The sequence below is a fragment of the Lampetra fluviatilis genome, chromosome 2 (assembly GCF_964198595.1).
Source record: "Lampetra fluviatilis chromosome 2, kcLamFluv1.1, whole genome shotgun sequence".
Taxonomy (NCBI): Eukaryota; Metazoa; Chordata; class Hyperoartia; order Petromyzontiformes; family Petromyzontidae; genus Lampetra; species Lampetra fluviatilis.
The window spans coordinates 22,762,909-22,784,348 of NC_136276.1; the positions used below are offsets into that span (position 1 = coordinate 22,762,909).

The 21,440-nt window shown below is 40.3% G+C and overlaps 1 protein-coding gene across 3 annotated transcripts in view; it reads right to left on the bottom strand.

Moving 5' to 3' along the window:
- The window catches only part of LOC144944264 (E3 ubiquitin-protein ligase rnf213-alpha-like), a 142,034-nt gene that overhangs the window by 76,666 nt on the left and 43,928 nt on the right, over positions 1-21,440 (bottom strand). For all 3 annotated transcript variants that reach the window (XM_078872297.1, XM_078872288.1, XM_078872279.1), the window contains 9 exons: positions 20,603-20,661; positions 18,598-18,823; positions 16,210-16,377; positions 13,758-13,856; positions 12,168-12,290; positions 6,288-6,462; positions 5,366-5,551; positions 4,008-4,151; positions 2,491-3,095 (listed from right to left, as the gene is read on the bottom strand). In XM_078872297.1, coding sequence (XP_078728423.1) covers positions 2,491-3,095; positions 4,008-4,151; positions 5,366-5,551; positions 6,288-6,462; positions 12,168-12,290; positions 13,758-13,856; positions 16,210-16,377; positions 18,598-18,823; positions 20,603-20,661 — 1,785 coding nt within the window. The remainder of the gene's footprint in view (positions 1-2,490; positions 3,096-4,007; positions 4,152-5,365; positions 5,552-6,287; positions 6,463-12,167; positions 12,291-13,757; positions 13,857-16,209; positions 16,378-18,597; positions 18,824-20,602; positions 20,662-21,440) is intronic.

Consider the following 21,440-nt stretch of genomic DNA (forward strand, 5'->3'; position numbering starts at 1 on the left):
TCTTGATGACGGAATTCTTCTGGGATGGATGGTGGTGGGAATCCGGTTTTAGGTAAGCATCCGTATGGGTGGCTTTCCTGTAGACAGAATGGCTCATTGAACCATCAGGTCTCCTTTTAATTAGGACATCCAAAAAGGGTAGCTTGCGATCTTTTTCGACTTCCATGGTGAATCTGATGGCTGGGTGTATGGAATTTATGTGGTCGAGGAATTGGTCTAGAGCAGGCCGGCCATGTGGCCAGTTGACAAAAGTGTTGTCTACGTACCTCTTCCATAAGGTGACTTTCAGACCGCAGTCAACTCATTGGCATTGACTATATATCTTAATTCTAGATTTGAAGCTTTCGTGACTGCAAGGATTCATATTCTTAGGTTTTTTCGGTAAAGTCACGTAGGTAAAACATCAAAATTAATGAAAATAAAATAAAATAAAAATCACGACGTTTCGGAGGCAACACAAGTCTCCGTCATCAGGTGGGACCGTCACAGCCGGATTAGCTGCATCAAGTGAGGCAATGATGTAATCCCTTAAAAGCAAGTTGAGGGGGGAGGAGAGGGGGGGGAGCTCATCAGAATGTGGTAGCCAATGAATGGAACGTATCGGGAGGGAGGGGGGCGGGGCTCAAAGACGGCACGGAGTGCCACGTACAACGCATCGGGAGGGGGAGGGGGGCGGGGCCAAAAGGATGGACGACGGCTTGGACGCGGTTGCTGCTGCACACGCCAACGCATTGGACAGAGAGGGGGAGGGGGGGCCTGATACACATGATAGAAAAAGAACGCAAATGCCCATGTTCATACCAATGCTGGCTGAACAATGAAGAGAGTACTGTTAAACACTGGGGATGTTAACACTCGGTAAAGTGAAGTAAAATAGTGCCTGTCAGATAAGATGGTCCAAAAAAGTGTAATTAAGTCTTTTTTGCGTGGTTGATAACATCTTTCCAATGATTACTAAGTTTGTTTTCTCCGCAGGGAATGGATTCTTTGCTCAGCTGCAAGTCTCCTACCACCACTCTCCCATTGACATATTTCGTTGCTTCCTCTTAGTATCTTTCACGCAACGGTCAATGGTATAGTGTATAGCAGATTGTATAATAATAAATAGTATAAAATTGTAATGTTTAATACAATGTACAAAGTAATATATAGTATCGTAATTGTATAGTGAATATACAGGAGTGTGATATACAGTAGGGTGGGTAGAATAATACATAGTGTAATATTACAATGTATAAGGTATAGGGTGGTGTATAGTAATACAGTATATAATTAAATGTTGGGTTTGTCTACGGCAGTATATAGTACAGAGGAGACCCGTGTGATGTAAGAGAATAAAGTTTAGCTGGAAGCATATTATTTTTTTGCGACATAGAATTGTAATGTATTACTTACTGTTAGTAGCTCAGCTTATTGGAGAGTATATTTAGTATACTGATGATACTATGTAGTTTATACTTTAGTTGTTTACGTGGTGGTTTAGTTACTGCAGCTACAGACTATTAACATTCCTTCCCTTTATTAATGCTTCCCCCTATCCCCTCCCTTTGATGCTGCTAATCCTGCATAATGCACGGGCAAAACATAACTTTAAACCCCTCGCCAAACCTCCTACGCACTTCACAAGTAGTACTAATTGCATATCTGCATTTTCCATAAATATGCTAAAATTCCTATTGATATGTAAATTATTTTGTCAAGGCGCTCTTCCTCCTCCCTCCCAGCTTAAATATACGCTCCAAGCCTGGGGTGTGTCATTCAGACTCTGTCGTCTCGACAGACCTGTTCTTCACCTGAGGACGGCTGCTTGCGTTGTGGCCGAAACGTCGTGAGAATTATTTTATAATGTTTTATTATTTATTATTTCCATTCTACGTGACTTTAACGATAGAACCAAGAAGATGAATCCCTGCAGTCACGAAAGCTTTAAATACACATAAGATTGTTTTGTACAGATGTTAGAACACATTGAATAGGGATTGGATCGAGATGAGAAATGTAATCGGTCCCAATCAGGTTTGGTCGAATAGGTCATGGGCATTGGATGAGATGAATCGTATTCAGATCATATGCTGATTTCCTTATCATCTGATCAGATCAGATCTGAACAAACTGTCTAGAAAATTTAAGTTTTTAATAGTTTTGAAATAAATTTTACTGACCGTTAATAATGTAGCCGCAGTGGTGCTACCTTTCATAAGCAATCATGAAGATAATATTTCGGTGGTTAAAAGTGAAAATTAAATTAATTGCACTTTGCGCTCCTTAATAGATTAGTTTGCTTACATGATTCATATATGATCCACACCAAATATCCCATTGCTTTCCCTCCAAACGATCATTCAGATCACATTCAATCAAAACAAATCCAGACTTAATCTGGACCAGATCTCTCTCAACTTGAGTGTCCTTATATTAAATATATTAACCAGCCACAGTACTTTCAACCCAATGCACGCGATGGACTCTGAAATATTCATGGTTACTTACGTGATGTGACAACTCTCTGAGAAGCCGAAAATCTCCCGTCAGTCCAAGGCAGTCCACTATTTCTGAGACGGCTTTTGCTGATCTTGCAGCCTCGCTGATTTGCCTGTAGTGGCGTATCTGGTTAAGTCTCTCTTCTATCCAAACAGCCATATCTTGCTTTGAACAGTCAGGCCCGTCCAATGCTGGGGCAATAATATAAAACTCGTTCTTTAAGGATTCTTCACTGTTGTCTCCGAATTTTTTGTGAACTTCACCAAGGCTGATTGTGCCATGTTTTACATCATTGTAGAGCGTCTCAAGGCTGCTATATGCTGGTTTCCATATTTCTTCAAACACAAGGGCTAGAGAAAATGCTGAAAATCTGTAAAGCTTCCTGGAGTTTGTCATGTGTCTCATCTGGTTCTTCCACGATTGAGAAAAAAGAAAAGATCCCTTCAGTTTGAGAAGATGTTTGGCCATTTCCTGTTGTTCCGTTTCGAGAAAAAGTAATTGTTGCCCCAACATCTCTTCTTTGCCCAATACTCTGGCAAGCCAGAGGGTTTTGATAGGTTTTGAATCAGCTTTTAGACACTCTTCATAATTATTTCGTAGATTGTTATAGTCATCTGTTAATAAAAGAAAAACACACTCATTACGTATTTTGTAAGATGGTTTACTTTTGATCAAATTTTGTGCAATTATCTCCATTACCTCTACAAGCCTATTATAGTCCCTCTTCTTTAAGTGAAATATTTTTAATATATTTATAATTTTAAGTGGAATTGACACTTTTCCTGAACCTTATACACATTGTACAGCAAAGCCTTGCCCATCACGTGGGGTACGTTCTTGAAAACGACTGCAATCGTCAAATCCGTGATCCACAAACTCAAAGGCAAATGGGAAAATTATGGTTTGGTTCACGGTTTGTAATGACACCAACCCCTCCTTTTGATTTATGTTACCCTACATCAACCCAAACATTAAACAGGAAGTATTTCGAATGTAAAGTATGATAAAAATATTTTACAATGTTAAATATAACTTGCACAGTAAATGTATAGAATGCAAAAAAAAGTACGTAGTGTACAATACTATATGTACACGCATCCATGTATAGTACTGTACACTAGAGGAAGAAAAATGTGGCTGAACCCCACTGCCTCCTCACTGGCGGTTGTGAACACCGCGTGGCCTGGGACCCGCAATGGGCCGCTTGGGAGACAAGACGACACCACGTATTCTTCCGCGGCAGCATCATGGGGAGCAGTGCAGTTACGATGCAGATAAGAATCTTGTGTTCAACTGCGATCGATGAACTATATCTCCATAAATTGGGCATGAAACCAAAAAAACGTAACAGCTAAACCCACGAGTGGGAAGGGTTTGCTGTACTCGAATACCTGATTTAGCCAAAACACATTAACCTGGGTTTTTTTTTACTCTCCTGTATGCAATCACTGAATGCAAATGGATTGTCAACACCTCTGAAATATAAATATTTAAACATAAAAAAGAAAGTTTCCTGCATCGCCCACCATTCATATTGTTCTTGACAATCTCACATCTTGACAGCAGCTCATTCACGAGGGTTATCTGAAATTTAAATTCGTCAATCTCACTTTGCCGCCAGCCCAACACCATCTCAAGGTCTGTCCGTGTGACCTTTGTTGTCTTGGAATCTGCAAAGCAAAACAAAAGATTATCTAATTTTCAAAAACCAAGGAAATCACTGGAACATGGGATCCAGTTCAATGTAAATTTTGATACTTTAATCAAACTATTATTGAGGTCCGAAACCTCGTATTATATCAGCTTTACCAAACCTATAAACAACAAGTGTACCCCTACCAAGATACAGGTTTATGTTTCATTAAATAATAAAAAAGGATTAAATTATAGATACATTTACATATTAAGTAACAGCTAAGACATTTAGTTTACACTGAATAATAAGTATGTTGCTTCAGAATTGCAAATGTACACACATACAGTAACACTGCTTATTAACCCCACCTGACCACCGCCGACCCCCTAGCGATGTCAAGCATATCCCCTTGGCCTAGCCCAACAATGGAAATGCATAATTAACATGTTATTTGTTCATATTTGCATCGGGGGTTTCAACTGTTAGCCCATACCGCAAGTCCTCATTTAATGTGCGGTGTTCACACAATGCGTTTTTTTGCTATGAGGTTCTTCCATTAGGGAACGCTTTGCACAACGTGGAACGCGCAACATTTGAATGCAGAACGTACATCGTTATATTCCAGAACACGTCCGTTAAAATGCAGAACGTGCACCATTATAACGCAGTACCTGAGCGGTCGACAGTGAACTTCTTGAGCTGCTCGGCTAAGCAGTAGTGATACAGTACGCCGAATGATACAGTCACGCGGCAGCGTACCCTCAGATATTTGTTGCGTCATCTCACACTTTGTGCATAGTACATTGTATCTCGCCAAATTTTATCGTTATATTATTTATGGGGAAATTATTTTCGCTTAACACGTTTTTTGTTTAATGCGGAACTTTTTAGGAACGCATCTACCACATTAATGAGGACTTACTGTACATCGGGTAGAAGCCACACAATGCCCAGAGATCAATAGGGGTCATTGTTAGTTGGTTTGTGCAGTGTGAGAAGCTTGAACTCGGGGCCGATTCAAGAAAACACATGTCTATGCCAGCAGATCTCCTACTCCATTGCCTGGAGACAAATGGCGATACACTTGATTATCAAATAAATAGCTTGTGCATTGACAACTATATTTATAGGGCAGCTGTAATTGTCATCGATATGTTGCGGACCCCTGCATTGTTAAGATATTTTTTCAAGGTACAGATATAATATGTGGTAACAAGGAAATAGTTAAGAAACATTAAAATTCCTTACCGTTGTTATTTATAGCATCGAAGCATTCCAATAGTTTTTCTATGTGCTGGATGGCCAGATGAAGGATCCTATACACGACAGACCCATCAATGAGCTCATTAATTAGTTTTTCAAGCACAGACTGAGCTATGCCAATATGGAATCGAGCTTGGTCGGTCATTGTTTCATGTAGCTTCGTATTGCTTCCTGCACAAGTGAAAAATGTAGATTATGAGCAAAACTTGACACAAAAACCCATCAGGAACTACCGTAATGTAAGTAAGTACATTTATGAATGTGCAGCTCTTACAACCTAGGTTATCACTTGTTGCACCAGCTCATGGTTCAAATATAGCAGTGGCCCTGATTATCACTGCAGGTGTATTAACAAGTGCTGTCTGTTCCACAGTGGATGTTACAAATCCCAGTGGGGTCATTCACAAGAGTAGGTCATTGTGTGCCGGCATCATGGTCCAAATTTGCCAAAGTTGAACAACTACCCCCATGTTACTCACTGGTAATATCTATAGCACCAACGTTTTAGAACAAGCGTATTACCTTCCTTAACATCGTAAATCTTCCTTTAAATATTATGAAGCAGAAGATTAGTGCCAGATACAGCCAAATTTGTGAATGTAATTTGCAAATTTGAATCCTGACCCGTGCATCCGAGTCAAATTTTTATGTACAATGTAATTGGTGTGGTCTGAGACTGTTGTTATTGTTTTTGTTTTGCTGCTTTGCCCAAGCTTGAATTTGGTGTTGACAAATCTACAGGAATTAACGTGGACATTATATTTATATACTTTTTATTATTTATTATAGTGCTTTATTTGTCGTATTTTGCACTCATATCTGTCGTCTAAAAAAAGAGTCAAAATACTTAGTGAGGCTTTCCTGGGCAAACAAGCTTAACAATAATGAAACTATGGTGCAGCTTTACCCCAGATCTGCAGGAATGTAGCCGAAGCTTGCCACGTCAGGAGGTGTTTGACGATGTCCTCATTGGATGTTTCTTCATGTTTAGGCCAAGAATTCTCCAAAATGCTGGACAGGAGTCCACCGAGCCTTACTGCATGTGTCTGTATATATCTGAGAATTTCCTCCTCTTCCTTTGCCTAAAGAAACAGACAAACGTTGAACCAATGTACACATGTCAACACGGGGGTGCTGAGACACTGGTGGGAAGAAACGTTACTACTCGAATAAGTTGACCAAAGGTCAACTTATTCGACAGACATCCTACATTACTCCATTTTCAGTGGGACTTAGATTATCACTGTAAGGGTTGATGACATTTTTAACTGTCATAAAATATCTAATTTGTGATTTGTCTTAAGTGTAAACTTCATTTTCTTCTAGTCATACATTGATTTACCAGGGTACAATGTCAGATAAATTTTGTATAAAAGCCTATGAATTAACTACACTTCTGTCATGTGTATTGAAACTCACTGCAAATGCTAGGTTATGCCACTGCTGGCAGAAGGGCCTTCACTTTAGGGAGCTCCATAGACCCTCGAGAGGGTATTTGGCCTACTCTTCTACGCTTGCTAGATCTCTTGGAAGAGTTGGGCTTACCCACACTTTACCCCACCACAAACGACCTGCTGAGCGACTGTGGTGTACTCATTATCGATGGAGAGAGGTGGAGGTGATTTAAGAAACTTGCCCACTTGTTTTATCTGCTGCTCCATGACCTCTGCATTGCACGTCCTTTGTGCCAACCATTACAACATCATGAGAGAAAACCACTGATTAAATAATCCAAAATCCTAAAACAGTTCCAATGTATACAGTATTCCCTAGTAATCGTGAGGAATATACGTTCCGGAGGTGCTCGTGAATAGCACATTTCGTAGATAATGATATTGACCCACGAAAACCTATTTTTTTTTATTAATTACCGTAAATAAATATGGTAAACCCTCGCGATGCGCGAATTCCGGATTCACAAGTTTTGCATATTCGCCCATTTTAAATGTATACTAATTGCCTATTCGCGACCCGCCAGACTCCAGTATTCACGAGTGTACATAGTGCCAGACCACCGACACCGGGGAGGTGCGGGCAGAGTTTTACATTTAAAACTGCGTAGATTAGGCATGCCCCCTCGGCTGCCCGCTTTGTCCTCAAGAGTCACTGAAATCCCGCTCTGAACTCGCTATTGTGCATTTTTACTTTAAATGTACTTACCGTTAACTCATTTATACATTTTAGTATAAACGAGTCGGCTGTGAGGCTCATTAAAAGAACGTGATTGCAATCGGGAAAGTGTTGCGGCTCGTGCTCCCCAGAGTGCTAAAATGATAACTATACTCTATGGTTCTTTCGGTAAAGTCAGTAGGTAGAAATAAAATAAAACAAATCACGACGTTTTGATCGCAACACAAGCAAACGTCGTGATTTGTTTTATTTTATTTCTACCTTCGTGACTTCACCGAAAGAACCAAAGAGTATGGATTCCTACAATCACAAAAGCTTCAAATCATGGTAACTGTACGTTGTTATCAAACACCTGCATCTCCTGAGGAGTCATGCTTCTGAATTCCTCACCATCACCACCACCTCCATCGTTGTCAAATCATCATGATCAAAGGTAATACAAAAAACACATTGTTCTTTACAATGTGCAAGGGCAGTACGGGGCCTAATGGCCATAAATAATGATTGCAGCGATGAGGACAGGCAGGGTCAAGTGAGGTAACTGGGTGAGGAGTAATAGCGGGGGTAGATGTAGAACCCCCGGGGTGTTATAGTGAGAGAGGGGGTCCAGACCGTTGTCGCTGTCATCAGAGTGGATCGCCCTCATCGTCTGGAAGGCTGGGAAAGAAGTTATATATCTTCGCCATGGCTACTACATCGACGGCTCCTATATAGTCAGTCAGCTATATAGTGAATGTTGCGTAGCAGCTAGTCCCCCAGTTGTATATAGTCAACCTGCGTCCACCTGATAACATGTCATCGAGTCGGGTGGACCGTAATATATAATAAATATATATAACTTAAGCAAGACAGCGTCTCTGAGTGCCACATTACAAATGTATTATTTATTTATTCTAGAAATTATTAAACATTTACTATTTCCCCCATATGCTCACTCATACCAGGAACGTAACCCCATTTATCCCATTGGAACAAGGTTTATGCATTCACAAATTTGGCATTCGCGAGCATTTTCAAGAACGTAAGTAATATATCTCATCAATCTCTCTCTCATTACTTATATCTCATCACTTTCTCACATCACATTCTCTATCATGACTTTACTTAGAGTTCCAGATGTGATTCACGGATAGCCAAAATCAGGGATACCAAGTTCGTGAATAACGAGGGAATACTGTAATTAATTTTATGTTAAATAAAATGCGAGACCATTCATTCTTCATGCCATGAGCAAATGTGTGGTGAAAACAGGCTTCTGCAATAAAATGATCAGATTGCATATAAAGTACATAGTATACAGTGAGGGAAAAAAGTATTTGATCCCCTGCTGATTTTGTACGTTTGCCCACTGACAAAGAAATGATAAGTCTATAATTTTAATGGTAGGTTTATTTGAACAGTGAGAGACAGAATAACAACAACAAAATCCAGAAAAACGCATGTCAAAAATGTTATACATTTATTTGCATTTTAATGAGGGAAAAAAGTATTTGACCCCCTCTCAATCAGAAATATTTCTGGCTCCCAGGTGTCTTTTATACAGGTGTAGTGGTGATACGCGCTGGGGGTATACGTCGTGTGCCAGCGCGTACGTACGGGTGTGTGTGTGGTGACGCGCGCTGACGGGGAGGAGCAGGCGTCAGCGCGGGTGGGGGTAGTGCTGCTGATTGGCTGTGTGCCGGTGACGCGCTGAGAGGAAGTGATCGGGTGGCAGCGCGGTGTGATTGGTCGATGAGTGGAAACACGCGCTGGGCGGAAACGGATCGTAGAGATAGCGCATGGTGATTGGGTAACTGAGGAGCGGTGCCGACGTTGAGGTCCGCATCCGCTCCGTCTCCCGGGAGGAAGGGAGATATAAGGTGATGCACAGAGGAGTAGAGGGAGGAAGTGGAACCATCTAGGAATGAAGACGAAGGTGCAGAGATAGAGCCCGGAGAGGAGAGTAAGGGAGAGTAATGTAGAGTAATGGAGAGTAATGTACAGTGTGTAGCCAGAGAGAGTGTAAGGTCTACACGAGCCGAGTAATGCATACGGTGTAGCCAGAGAGAGTGTAAGATCTACACGAGCCGAGTAATGCATACGGTGTAGCCAGAGAGAGTATAAGGTCTACACGAGATAGGTACTGAAGAGTGTGTAGCCGGAGATGTAAGGTCTACACGAGACGGGTACTGAAGAGTGTGTAGCAGATGTGTAAAGTCTACACGAGACGAGTGAAGAGTGTAGCGGATGTGTAAAGTCTACACGAGACGAGTGAAGAGTGTAGCAGAGGCGCAGAGTCTACACGAGACGAGAGGAGAGTGTAGCCGAGGCGCGGAGTCTACACGAGGCACAGAGAGCCAGCAGCACAGAGTCTACGGGAGTTGAGAGAAGTGTGGAGCGGAGAGAAGAGATCACGAGTTGTACCGTTGTATGGTGACCGTACTGTGAAGAAGAGAGGCCACGCGTTGTATCGTTCAAGTCAAGATTTAATAAAAGAAGTGTGTTCCCGTCAAAGGAGTTTCCTGCCATCATTTCCAATACTTCACAGGTAACGAGCTGAGATTAGGAGCACACTCTTAGAAGGAGTGCTCCTAATCTCAGCTTGTTACCTGTATAAAAGATACCTGTTCACAGAAGCAATCAATCAATCAGATTCCAAACTCTCCACCATGGGCAAGACCAAAGAGCTCTCCAAGGATGTCAGGGACAAGATTATAGACCTACACAAGGCTGGAATGGGCTACAAGACCATCACCAAGCAGCTTGGTGATAAGGTGACAACAGTTGGTGTGATTATTCACAAATGGAAGAAACAAAAAAGAACTGTCAATCTCCCTCGGCCTGGGGCTCCATGCAAGATCTCACCTCGTGGAGTTGCAATGATCATGAGAACGGTGAGGAATCAGCCCAGAACTACACGGGATTATCTTGTCAATGATCTCAAGGCAGCTGGGACCATAGTGACCAAGAAAACAGTTGGTAACACACTACACCGTGAAGGACTGAAATCCTGCAGCGCCCGCAAGGCCCCCCTGCTCAAGAAAGCACATATACATGCCCGTCTGAAGTTTGCCAATGAACATCTGAATGATTCAGAGGACAACTGGGTGAAAGTGTTGTGGTCAGATGAGACCAAAATGGAGCTCTTTGGCATCAACTCAACTCGTCGTGTTTGGAGGAGGAGGAATGCTGCCTATGACCCCAAGAACACCATCCCCGCCGTCAAACATGGAGGTGGAAACATTATGCTTTGGGGGTGTTTTTCTACTAAGGGGACAGGACAACTTCACCGCATCAAAGGGACGATGGACGGGGCCATGTACCGTCAAATCTTGGGTGAGAACCTCCTTCCCTCAGCCAGGGCATTGATAATGGGTCGTGGATGGGTATTCCAGCATGACAATGACCCAAAACACACAGCCAAGGCAACAAAGGAGTGGCTCAAGAAGAAGCACATTAAGGTCCTGGAGTGGCCTAGGCAGTCTCCAGACCTTAATCCCATAGAAAATCTGTGGAGGGAGCTGAAGGTTCGAGTTGCCAAACGTCAGCCTCGAAACCTTAATGACTTGGAGAAGATCTGCAGAGAGGAGTGGGACAAAATCCCTCCTGAGATGTGTGCAAACCTGGTGGCCAACTACAAGAAACGTCTGACCTCTGTGATTGCCAACAAGGGGTTTTGCCACCAAGTACTAAGTCATGTTTTGCAGAGGGGTCAAATACTTATTTCCCTCATTAAAATGCAAATCAATTTATAACATTTTTTACATGCGTTTTCTGGATTTTTTTGTTGTTATTCTGTCTCTCACTGTTCAAATAAACCTACCATTAAAATTATAGACTGATCATTTCTTTGTCAGTGGGCATACGCACAAAATCAGCAGGGGATCAAATACTTTTTTCCCTCACTGTATATGTGCCTGTAATCAAACCACCTTCTGTCTGATCTCAGAAGCTAAACAGAATTAAACCTCAATAGTGCTTGGATGGGTGACCATCTGTCATCACAAGTGTTACAGGATGCGGGACTACATTGGTAGCAGTATAGGGCAGTAAAGACAAATCCACTCTTGTTCTGTACTTCTAAACTTCCGCATCTATGCTCATCACTTTCACCAAAATGCACTGACCAGCAATAGTGAAGTTTGGTCGAATAACCTCCATGACCCATACAATGTGGGGAGGCCTGCACCCAGAAATTAATTGGCAAAGGGGTGTGCATTGACATGTACATTATATATTCACAGAAAAATTGGAAACAAACATATGCAAATCATGCATATTGTCTAGAAAGTGTATAAGAACTTCAGCACAGGTTGCTCTCGTTTAACGCAGTAGTTGCATTCTTGAAAAGTGTGTTAAGCGAAAAGAATTTCCCCTATAATAAGGTAGTAACTTTAACATTTGGTGAGATATGATGACCGTATACACAGTAAGATGGCGGGACAAATAACTGAAGGTATGCTGCCGCATTACTGTATCATTCTGCCTACTGTATCACCGTACCGCTCAGCCGCACAGCTCAAAAAAGTAGTTAATCATCAACCGCTCATAAACCGCGTTATAACGATTCGCGTTTCGCGTTGTGCAAAAAAATGGAACAACCACGTTATAGCAAAAACGTATTGCATGAACACCACGCGTTAAGCAAGGACTTACCATACATACATTACAAACTTACCTCACACACGTAATGCACTGCTTGGATAGCGCATTCTGCAAAGCAGTTTTCCAGGGAAGGGCTCAATTTTTTTAGATATTCTGCACTGCTGCAGTAGGCCTTGATTTGTTGCTTCCTGTCTGCCTGCATGAGGTGATGACAACATAGGCCGCTATCTTTCATTACAAGGCAAAATCATTAACACAGCGGACATCATCTAACATGCGGTCCAACAAACTACAAATACAACTATACACAGCTATATTTAGGTGGCCTGTGATAAAATTACTTGGAATGTGCCCATTCTCGGAAGCTAAGCAGGAGTGAGCCTGGAAAATGCTTGGATGGGTGATGACCGCACAAAAACAAGTTGTTATAGAGCTGTGGGGCTACATTGTGGGCAACAGAGGGCAGTGCAGCAAATCTATTGCTGTGCTATACTTCTATGCTACCCACTTTACCAATCTGCACTGAACAGCATGAAGTATGGTCAAATAATCCCCACGAACCACACACCATGGGGAAGCCAGCAGTCGATTGAAAAAAATGGCTGTACTTGTACATGCAATGTTACATGTGTAATTGTACATGCAATGTTACATGTGTAATTCTGAAGCACAAATGCACTGAAATGTAACAAATGATCTGAAATCAAATAATAATCATTTACATGTATTTGTAAGGCGCCATCCACTAATGTCTCAAGGCGCCTTGTAAGATTAAGCTAAGGCCAAGAGAGGATAGCTAAATATAATAAATTGACTTAAGAAAATGTATTTTTAGACGCGGCTTAAAAGTATCCACATTGTCAGTTAAACACATTTCCAACGTCAGGGAATTTCACAACCGAGGCGCAGACACAGCAAATGTCCGCTCACCCCAGGAACGCAGCCGGGATCAAGGTACGCACAGAAGGGCAGAGTCTGCAGATCTTAACGCCCTTGAGGGGGTGTAAGGTTGGATTAGCTCGTGAATATATGGTGGTGCCAGCCCATGCAAGGCTTTAAAAACTAGTAGAAGGCTCTTAAACTCTACTCATTTCAAGACCGGTAGCCAGTGTAATGATAAGAGAACCGGAGAAATGTGTTCACGTAATGGGGTTTGAGCCAGCACCATAACTGCCTCATATCTCTGCTTGGATAACTAAATGGAATATATGATGATTTGAAGGTAAAAGAGTGATGTTGCTCTATGGTAAAGCGTTAAAGACAACTATGTACATATCTGGTTATTGCTAACTTTCCTGGCAGAAGGTGATGCTCTGTCATTTAAGGAGCTTGGAAGAGATAAATCTCATCACTCATTTTATGGGTCAAACTAAGCTATAGTTTTATTTTATTTGGTACATTTTAGATATGAAAGTGGAATTCTCCATGAGACAGAGCCAGTTGCTTTTCGTCACATATTTTGGTTGCATTTTCATCATGTGCATATTTACGTGTTATGAAACTGGGCCACATCAAAATAGTACATGTTAAAGCAAAAATGCATCATCAGCCATTATCTAACCACTGCTTCATTAAAATCACAACAGAGGAATTAAGATGAAAAATGTATTGCTCATAGAAAATACATTACAAAAATGCAGTCAAATGTTTCATTTTTAAATACCTTCTGAATTCTGTTCTTGAGAAAAGTCATGGTCTGTGTATTCCATATTTTGTTGAAGTCTTCAGCCTTAAAGTTAATTGAAAGGACATCATGCCAAATCTGCAAAAGAATTAAGATTTTACTTTATTTCACCAGGTGAAACACAATCACAACAAGGGCCCAAATCATGTAGAGTTTATTTTCGCACTTGCACAATTCCAGAGTTATCCATAATTTCTGCAAAGAGTGATTCTGCTGAAGGAATAGTGGGTTTGTGGCATGATTCGCTGTACATAATGGGTGAAGCCACATTCTGCAAAAAAAGCCTCGCAGTCAAATCAGTAGCAGGGGGAGTGACAATAGAAATCAGGATCATATATGCTCACATGAGCAAAGCTCGCCCCACTGAATAAGCCAGTCAAATCAGCTCTGTCCATCACACACGGACGACAACACACACACATACAAACATGCCAGCTCCACCCTCTATGCGGCTATGCCAGAGTGCTGAGCTGCTGAGCCAGACAGCTTAGCAATGCTTATAATGACAATGATGATAATATTGTTGCAGTTGCAAAAGATCATGACAATGATGTGAATGATAAGTGATGGTAATGGTTCTGATGACCTCTTCAGCTTGCTTTTGATTTTAAGAAAACAGTTATCTGGAAAAGTAAGACATTTTCTTCCAATATAATATATTAATCATAATCCACGTTTTTGGGTTTAGACCGCGTTATTTATAAATGTGTCGTAACCCTCCACCACCCGACACGGCCAATCAGTAAAAATGTGTCACGTTGACAAAAGACAAATAGTTCACTGCTTTAGCCCACCGGTGTGTTGAAGCCACAACATTTACAATTTGAGTACGACGTTTCGCTGGTAATTGCATCCAGCATCATCGGGCAATTCGCCAGAATGGTGAGGCTCTGCTGTGTCTCCCGTTCTTATATAGAGCAGCAGCAGGGTGACGTCATCATTAACTCATTAACTCATCAGGTGCAAAGATTCAAGGGGGGAGTGATTGTAATTATATACTAGATTAGTAATCAGGCTATTGTTACGATTCGAGTTGTAGATTAGTAATCATTTGGAATGTGTTTTATTGTGATTATGCTACATTAGTAATCAGTTAGTGTTTGTTTCCCTTATAAGGAATTGTAATGTATCTTATTTAATAATACGCTTCCAGGCCGCACTAAGCCTGTAGCTGTCTGAGCGATTAAAGTTATTTCTGTTTCTCTCAATTTCAATCGATTCTCTAATTAGTCTTTGCCAGTAGTAACTAGTTTTACACAACACTTCCACGTTGTCAAAATCAATTGAGTGTCCCTGTTGGCATGCATGTTCTGCCACTGCCGACAGTTGTGTTTGTGATAGTTTAATATTTCTCTGGTGTTCTTTGTCTTACACTAACGTTACGCCCTGTCTGTCCAATATAGCATCTGCCACATACACAATTAATCCGATATACACCTTCTGTTGATAATTTAGGTAATTCGTCTTTAGTGCACGTTACTAGTTGTTGAATTTTGTGTACTGTACCAAATCTTACTGTAATGTTTTGCTTTTGCAAAACACGGGCTAATTTGTCAGTTACTCCTGAGATAAATGGTATTTTTATTGTTTTAATAATCTGATCGCTTTCAGCAGTGTTGCTTTGCGATCGTGATTTGGCTTTTAGTGCTCTGTTAATTTGAGCATTATTGTAGCCATTCTGTCTTAGTGCTTCTTTAACATGTTTAATCTCTCTCACTAGACTTTCACCATCTGACACTGTTTTAGCCTGATGTATGAGCGTCTTGATAAGAGAGGATTTCTGAGCTGGGTGATGATGCGAATCTGCATTCAGATAGGCATCAGTGTGCGTTTGCTTTCTGTAAACGGGAGTGTGTTATTCACCTCCATTTCCATGGTGAACTGAATGGCCGGGTTTTGTGCATTGAGATGATTTAGAAAATCGTTAAGTGTATCTTTACCATGTGGCCAGACAACCAAAGTGTCATCCACATATCTAAACCAAAAGGATGGTTTTAATGTGCTCGAGGCACTTAACAATAGCCTGATTACTAATCTAGTATATAATTACAATCACTCCCCCCTTGAATCTTTGCACCTGATGAGTTAATGAGTTAATGATGACGTCACCCTGCTGCTGCTCTATATAAGAACGGGAGACACAGCAGAGCCTCACCATTCTGGCGAATTGCCCGATGATGCTGGATGCAATTACCAGCGAAACGTCGTACTCAAATTGTAAATGTTGTGGCTTCAACACACCGGTGGGCTAAAGCAGTGAACTATTTGTCTTTTGTCAACGTGACACATTTTTACTGATTGGCCGTGTCGGGTGGTGGAGGGTTACGACACATTTATAAATAACGCGATCTAAACCCAAAAACGTCGATTATGAATAACATTGGTCGCGAAAGCCTACGTGTTAAACTGATAATATATTAAAATGGTTTACCTTTGGTTCATGTCGATTAACAAAGAAGATTACTTCAGAATCCCACCTAATTGGATTGAACATGTAGGTGGGCAATATGTTTTGAAGCCAATGCAAGATGATGGAGTTTGCATCAAGTATGTACTTTGAGCCTTCCAGATGACTTTCAGGCATTGGACTGTTTATTTCCTAAACAAGAACAAGATGTTATTTTAATGCCATGTCTAAATAACTTCTGGAGAAATAAACTACAGTTATGCACTGAATGGCACTTTTTTCCATCGTCACAAACACCGAAATATTATTTGGGTATCCGTTGCAAATGGAAGGGAATAGTTAACAGGCAAGATGAACGTGATTGCAGTAAGACAATTCAGATGACAGATAATACAGACATGACGAGACACTCTAGGTGTGAGATTTAGTATTGGCGAGAGGAGTTGTGGACAAGAGATGTGAGATGTGAAAGAGAAGAGTAACATGACATAGAGATGTAGTTATTTCAAATCAGAGGTATGCAAGATTAAATGTGTTAGTGATATGAGAAGAGAAATGTAGATGACAGAGTATATATAATTATATAAATGTATACAATATTTAGATATGACATGAGAGAACAGAGATTTAGATAAGAGGTTGAATTATAGTTGAGTGAGAAGATAAATTAATACTCTTTGGTTCTTTCGGTAAAGTCACGTAAGTATGGATCCCTGCAGTCACGAAAACTTCAAATCAAGATAGAATACGACGTTTTGATTGCAACAGAAGCAGTCGTCATCGAGTATAACTTAGCTAAATTTGAAAGAGAAATAAAACAGACACGGGGACACACAGACACACAAGCAGAAAGAGACAACACAGAGACACACAGAAAGAGACACACAACATAGACACACAGAGGTGTGTCTATCGAAACGCGTATTATATTATTTAATTTATTTTCTTTATAAGTTATTTTACCGAAAGAACCAAAGAGTAATTCCTGCAGTCACGAAAGCTTCAAATCAAGTTTGAGTGAGAATATGTACAAAACATTCATTAGAATGTCAATGCACGGTTTTCCTAGCTCTCAGACAGAGAATGACTAGGAGGCACGAGGAACCAAAGACAAACGGGAAGGAAGTAGTTAGGTGATGAGCCGGCGCAAACAATTGCCTCAACTCTACATTCCTCAATTATATTAAGATGTTTTCAGCCAATTAATTATTGTTTTTACATATGGGAGGAAACTGGAGTATTCGGAGAACACGAACGCATGTGAGGGGGCAACACTATGCCCATACATATGGAAACAGATTATATTAATGACAGTAATGTGCTATTCTGGCATCTCCTGGTGAGCTGGGGTATGGCAACCTCATGCTGGATTACTGGCCATGTGCGCCACCACTACCGCCCGACAGAGCGATGTAGTTAAATAAGAGGTAGACTTGAGATGGACAACATTTAGCGAGATAAACATACACCATGCACATTTGTGCTATTTTTAATTTTTCACACAGTTGTGAAATACAGGCAGACCTCAGCGTGACCCCATAGAACGCTAATTCATTATAGTACTTTGTCATGGAGAAAACGTTAACTGAAAACATTGTATAACTTAACAGCGCTTTTGAGTGAGCACATGCAGCAGTGTAGGCGATACAAACGTACCCACTCCCATTATTCGCTCAGCCAAAAAGAGCGACAAATGCTCTCAGCCAACCAGATCCGACCTCCTGCAATTCGATTATCACAATATATTCCAGGGGGTTTACACAAGTGAGAACACATGAGACTTTCACGGTCTCCGGCTCCACCTAAAATAAACTTCACCACAGACATTTAGACTAAGACCCGGATTGGGACTGCAGCACCTCCAACCTCGTTTCCTACCTCTGCCTTGAGTACAGTAGAATGCACTATTGAGTATAGTGCATAATACTTACTGATATAATACATTGATAATTTATTAAATGTTTACCGTCTGTATTATTAGTGCTATTATCGATACCCCAATGAAGCCCTAATATATTGCTCATACAAAATAAATAGCGCTGTCGGGAATCCATCCCCATATATACAATGGTATAACGACCCGCATGCAGGTAGACCTCATATTAATGCATTAACTACTCATACAAAAAACCCTTCCCACATTTTAAAATGGAAGACAAACTTTAGTATTTCAGTTGAGTGTGAGGTTTCATGTATATATATTTTACATCTAAGTTACAGGTACCATCATTTAACAATGAAATAGTAACACAAATATAAGCTATATCCTCATATACTACACTTGATCTTTACATATGACAGTTGGTAAAAATTATATATATTATAGATTAAAAAAATGTTAAGGAATGTAAGTTTGATCCCAATTCAAATCCATTGATTTCAAAACCCATATAGTTTGGTCAAATTCCTTACCTGATTTTTGGTGTGTTTATGTAGTAAATGCAAGTAAACTTCAAATATTTTAAGGCAGGCAAATACAACATCAACCAACCAGTCTTGGTCAACAGCAAATTGTTTACAAAAACCCAGAAGAGAAAGGCATTGTTTAATCGAGACCAGCAAGCGTTCTGGAAGCAAGGTCTGGTTGTTGCTTTCACGTACACCTGTGGAATCTGATGCTTGAGGCTTTGATCCACCACTGTCCACACAGATACAAGTTAACATGAAATATCTTTAATGTGTAAAGATTACGCATTGTTAGTACAATTAAAATTATACTTTAAGACCGATTGTGGGCTATCATTTACGAAATCCGATTCTCATGCAGTCAATTAATAGTCTTAACCTATAGCCAACACAGAATATATCCCAAAATTGGTGTGAGTTAATTAGGGCCCCCCGTGCTGGTTTACACAAAACCACGGATGACTCAGTGCAGCGCAGCAGAAGTGCCTTCGTCGCTTGTTGCAGAGGTTTGGGTTCAAATGCGCAGGCCGCCTCGGTTAACACTGTGGGAGCATTAACCATAAAATATGCACGATCTACTTCCCAGTGGCAGTGGACGGTAAACATCTAGTGATGCCACAAGAGGATGAATTAAGATCTAAGCAGCAGAGGGGGTCAAAGATTAACGAATGTGGGAGGGATTGGCAACTTTAGAGATGTGAGGCATAACAAAGAACTCAAAATCAAACATGACTCAAAGGCATTGCACCTACTAAGCAAATTCAATATCAGAATACAGCAATTTACCAGTGAAAAAAGTATCCGTAGGTTTTCACAGCTAATGTTATTATTTGCAATATATTTTTGCTTTATGCTACGTAATGTTCTGACCAAATCTGTTATTAAAATCCTCTACCACCAAACACCCTAACCCTAAGATTCTGACTTCCTGGATCATTATTCTTTATGGGTCTTGTTTTGATGTTAGACAAAGTTTTAAATGAAACGTTATATCTCATTGCTAAATTTTGTTGTGAGGATTGTTCAACTTACTGATAAGATACCATGGTGAAATGTTATCTCCCTCGCTTGGTATGCAGGAGGTTGTGGGTTTGATCCCAACCCTCCACATCTATAAAAATGCATTTAAATTATTTGGTAACTATAAATTCCCACAAATGAAAACCCACTTCAATGGGCTATCCTGTGTGGTCAGATCGCCGCTGAAAAAGAGCTTTACTGGTAAATAAAAAAAGTTTAGTTAAATATGTATGTGACCATAAATGTTTGGCTCTGTGGGGTGGTGGTGGTTTCTTACAAAGATGTTTCAGCTCATTGGGCCACTCTTGCAAATGGGACGAAGGTGATCTCACCGGGTTAAATAAACTTGATGTAGCCTTACCCAACAATCTATTATGAATTGATATGTAATAAGTTGATATTTTTACCAAGGGATTACTTTTTTCATACAAATAATTTTAGTCTTTGTATCAATGAGCTAGATAAAAATGAAGGTGATTTGATAGAGAATAAAGACATAGCACGTTTAGACAGAGAACTGGGGTAAGATTATAATCAAATGATATGGAGTTAATAAGCTGATACATAACATACAGTGCAAAGTGAGAAAGGGTAGAACGTTTTTTTAAAAAAATCCTTTGTATTAAGTTCACTTGCGCGCTTGCTTGCTTGCGTGCTTACGACCGTGCAAATCTTTCGGTCGTTTTTTAACCCACTTCCCGTGATCCAATCGAGCTGACATTTTGCACACAGACTCGTTGTGCGTGACAATGTATTTTCGTGAAATTTTTTTTCCAAAATGTACACTTTTTAGGAATTTTTTAAAAATATTTAATTACCAATTGCTTAATGGTGGCAGGCATTCATCTGACCCATAGGTGGCAGCCATCTCAAGCCAGAGGACGAGAGGACTCTAGCCGCCACGCATATAAAGGATTTATAGTGAAAAACTTTGTTTTTACGGGTTAATTAATGGTTTGTTGATTGACATATTTATTTTATATGAGTTTACCTTTGTGGACTGTCAAAATGAAGCTTCTTGCATATTGCATCACAGACCTGCAAAAATCCCTAAATGAAAAAAAAATGGTTTAATGAAAATGCATCGCTAAACACAATACATTTTAACGCATGTAGGAAACCCTCATCAATCTCATTTCATCTAATTATAAATTCGCCAATGCACAGCACACGTACACTTGACCACACTGCCCCATCCTCAAATGCCTCAACTGCCTCCAAATCCAGTCCTGGATCATGTTGCGTTGTATTGGCTTCCATTTAGTTTTGTATTTTTCCGAATGATATCAGAATCAGAATCTTTATTCCAATCCTGCTATCAGCATATGTAATTAAATGAAAACAAATATTATTTCAAAACCCACGTAGAAATCAATTAGTCAACCCTTGTCAATCAACCCTTGTCCAATAACAGCTTCTGGAGCATAGCATAAGAAAATGACTATATAAATGTCTTCAAATTACTGTCCACACTATGGGCGCTGCACTTTTTTTCTGGCACAGGTAAACTCCCATTGGGCAATAAATGCTCATTTTCTATGGGGACCGCTTACACAATAGAAACCTCGTGACACAAAAAAAATCCATTAATAATCCAACAATAACTGTACATGGCCAAGTTAAACATTTCAATGTCACACATCAACATGGGACAACATCACGTAGAATACAACAAGGCTAGTAGAACGCATCCCATATATAGAAAATAGTGGGTGCAAAACAGCAACGAGGTAGATGAGATTGTCAAAACACATTTATAACTTAGAGTCTGCAAAGCAGAGTGATCAATTGCACATACATGAGCATCTAATATCGAGATATATGTATTG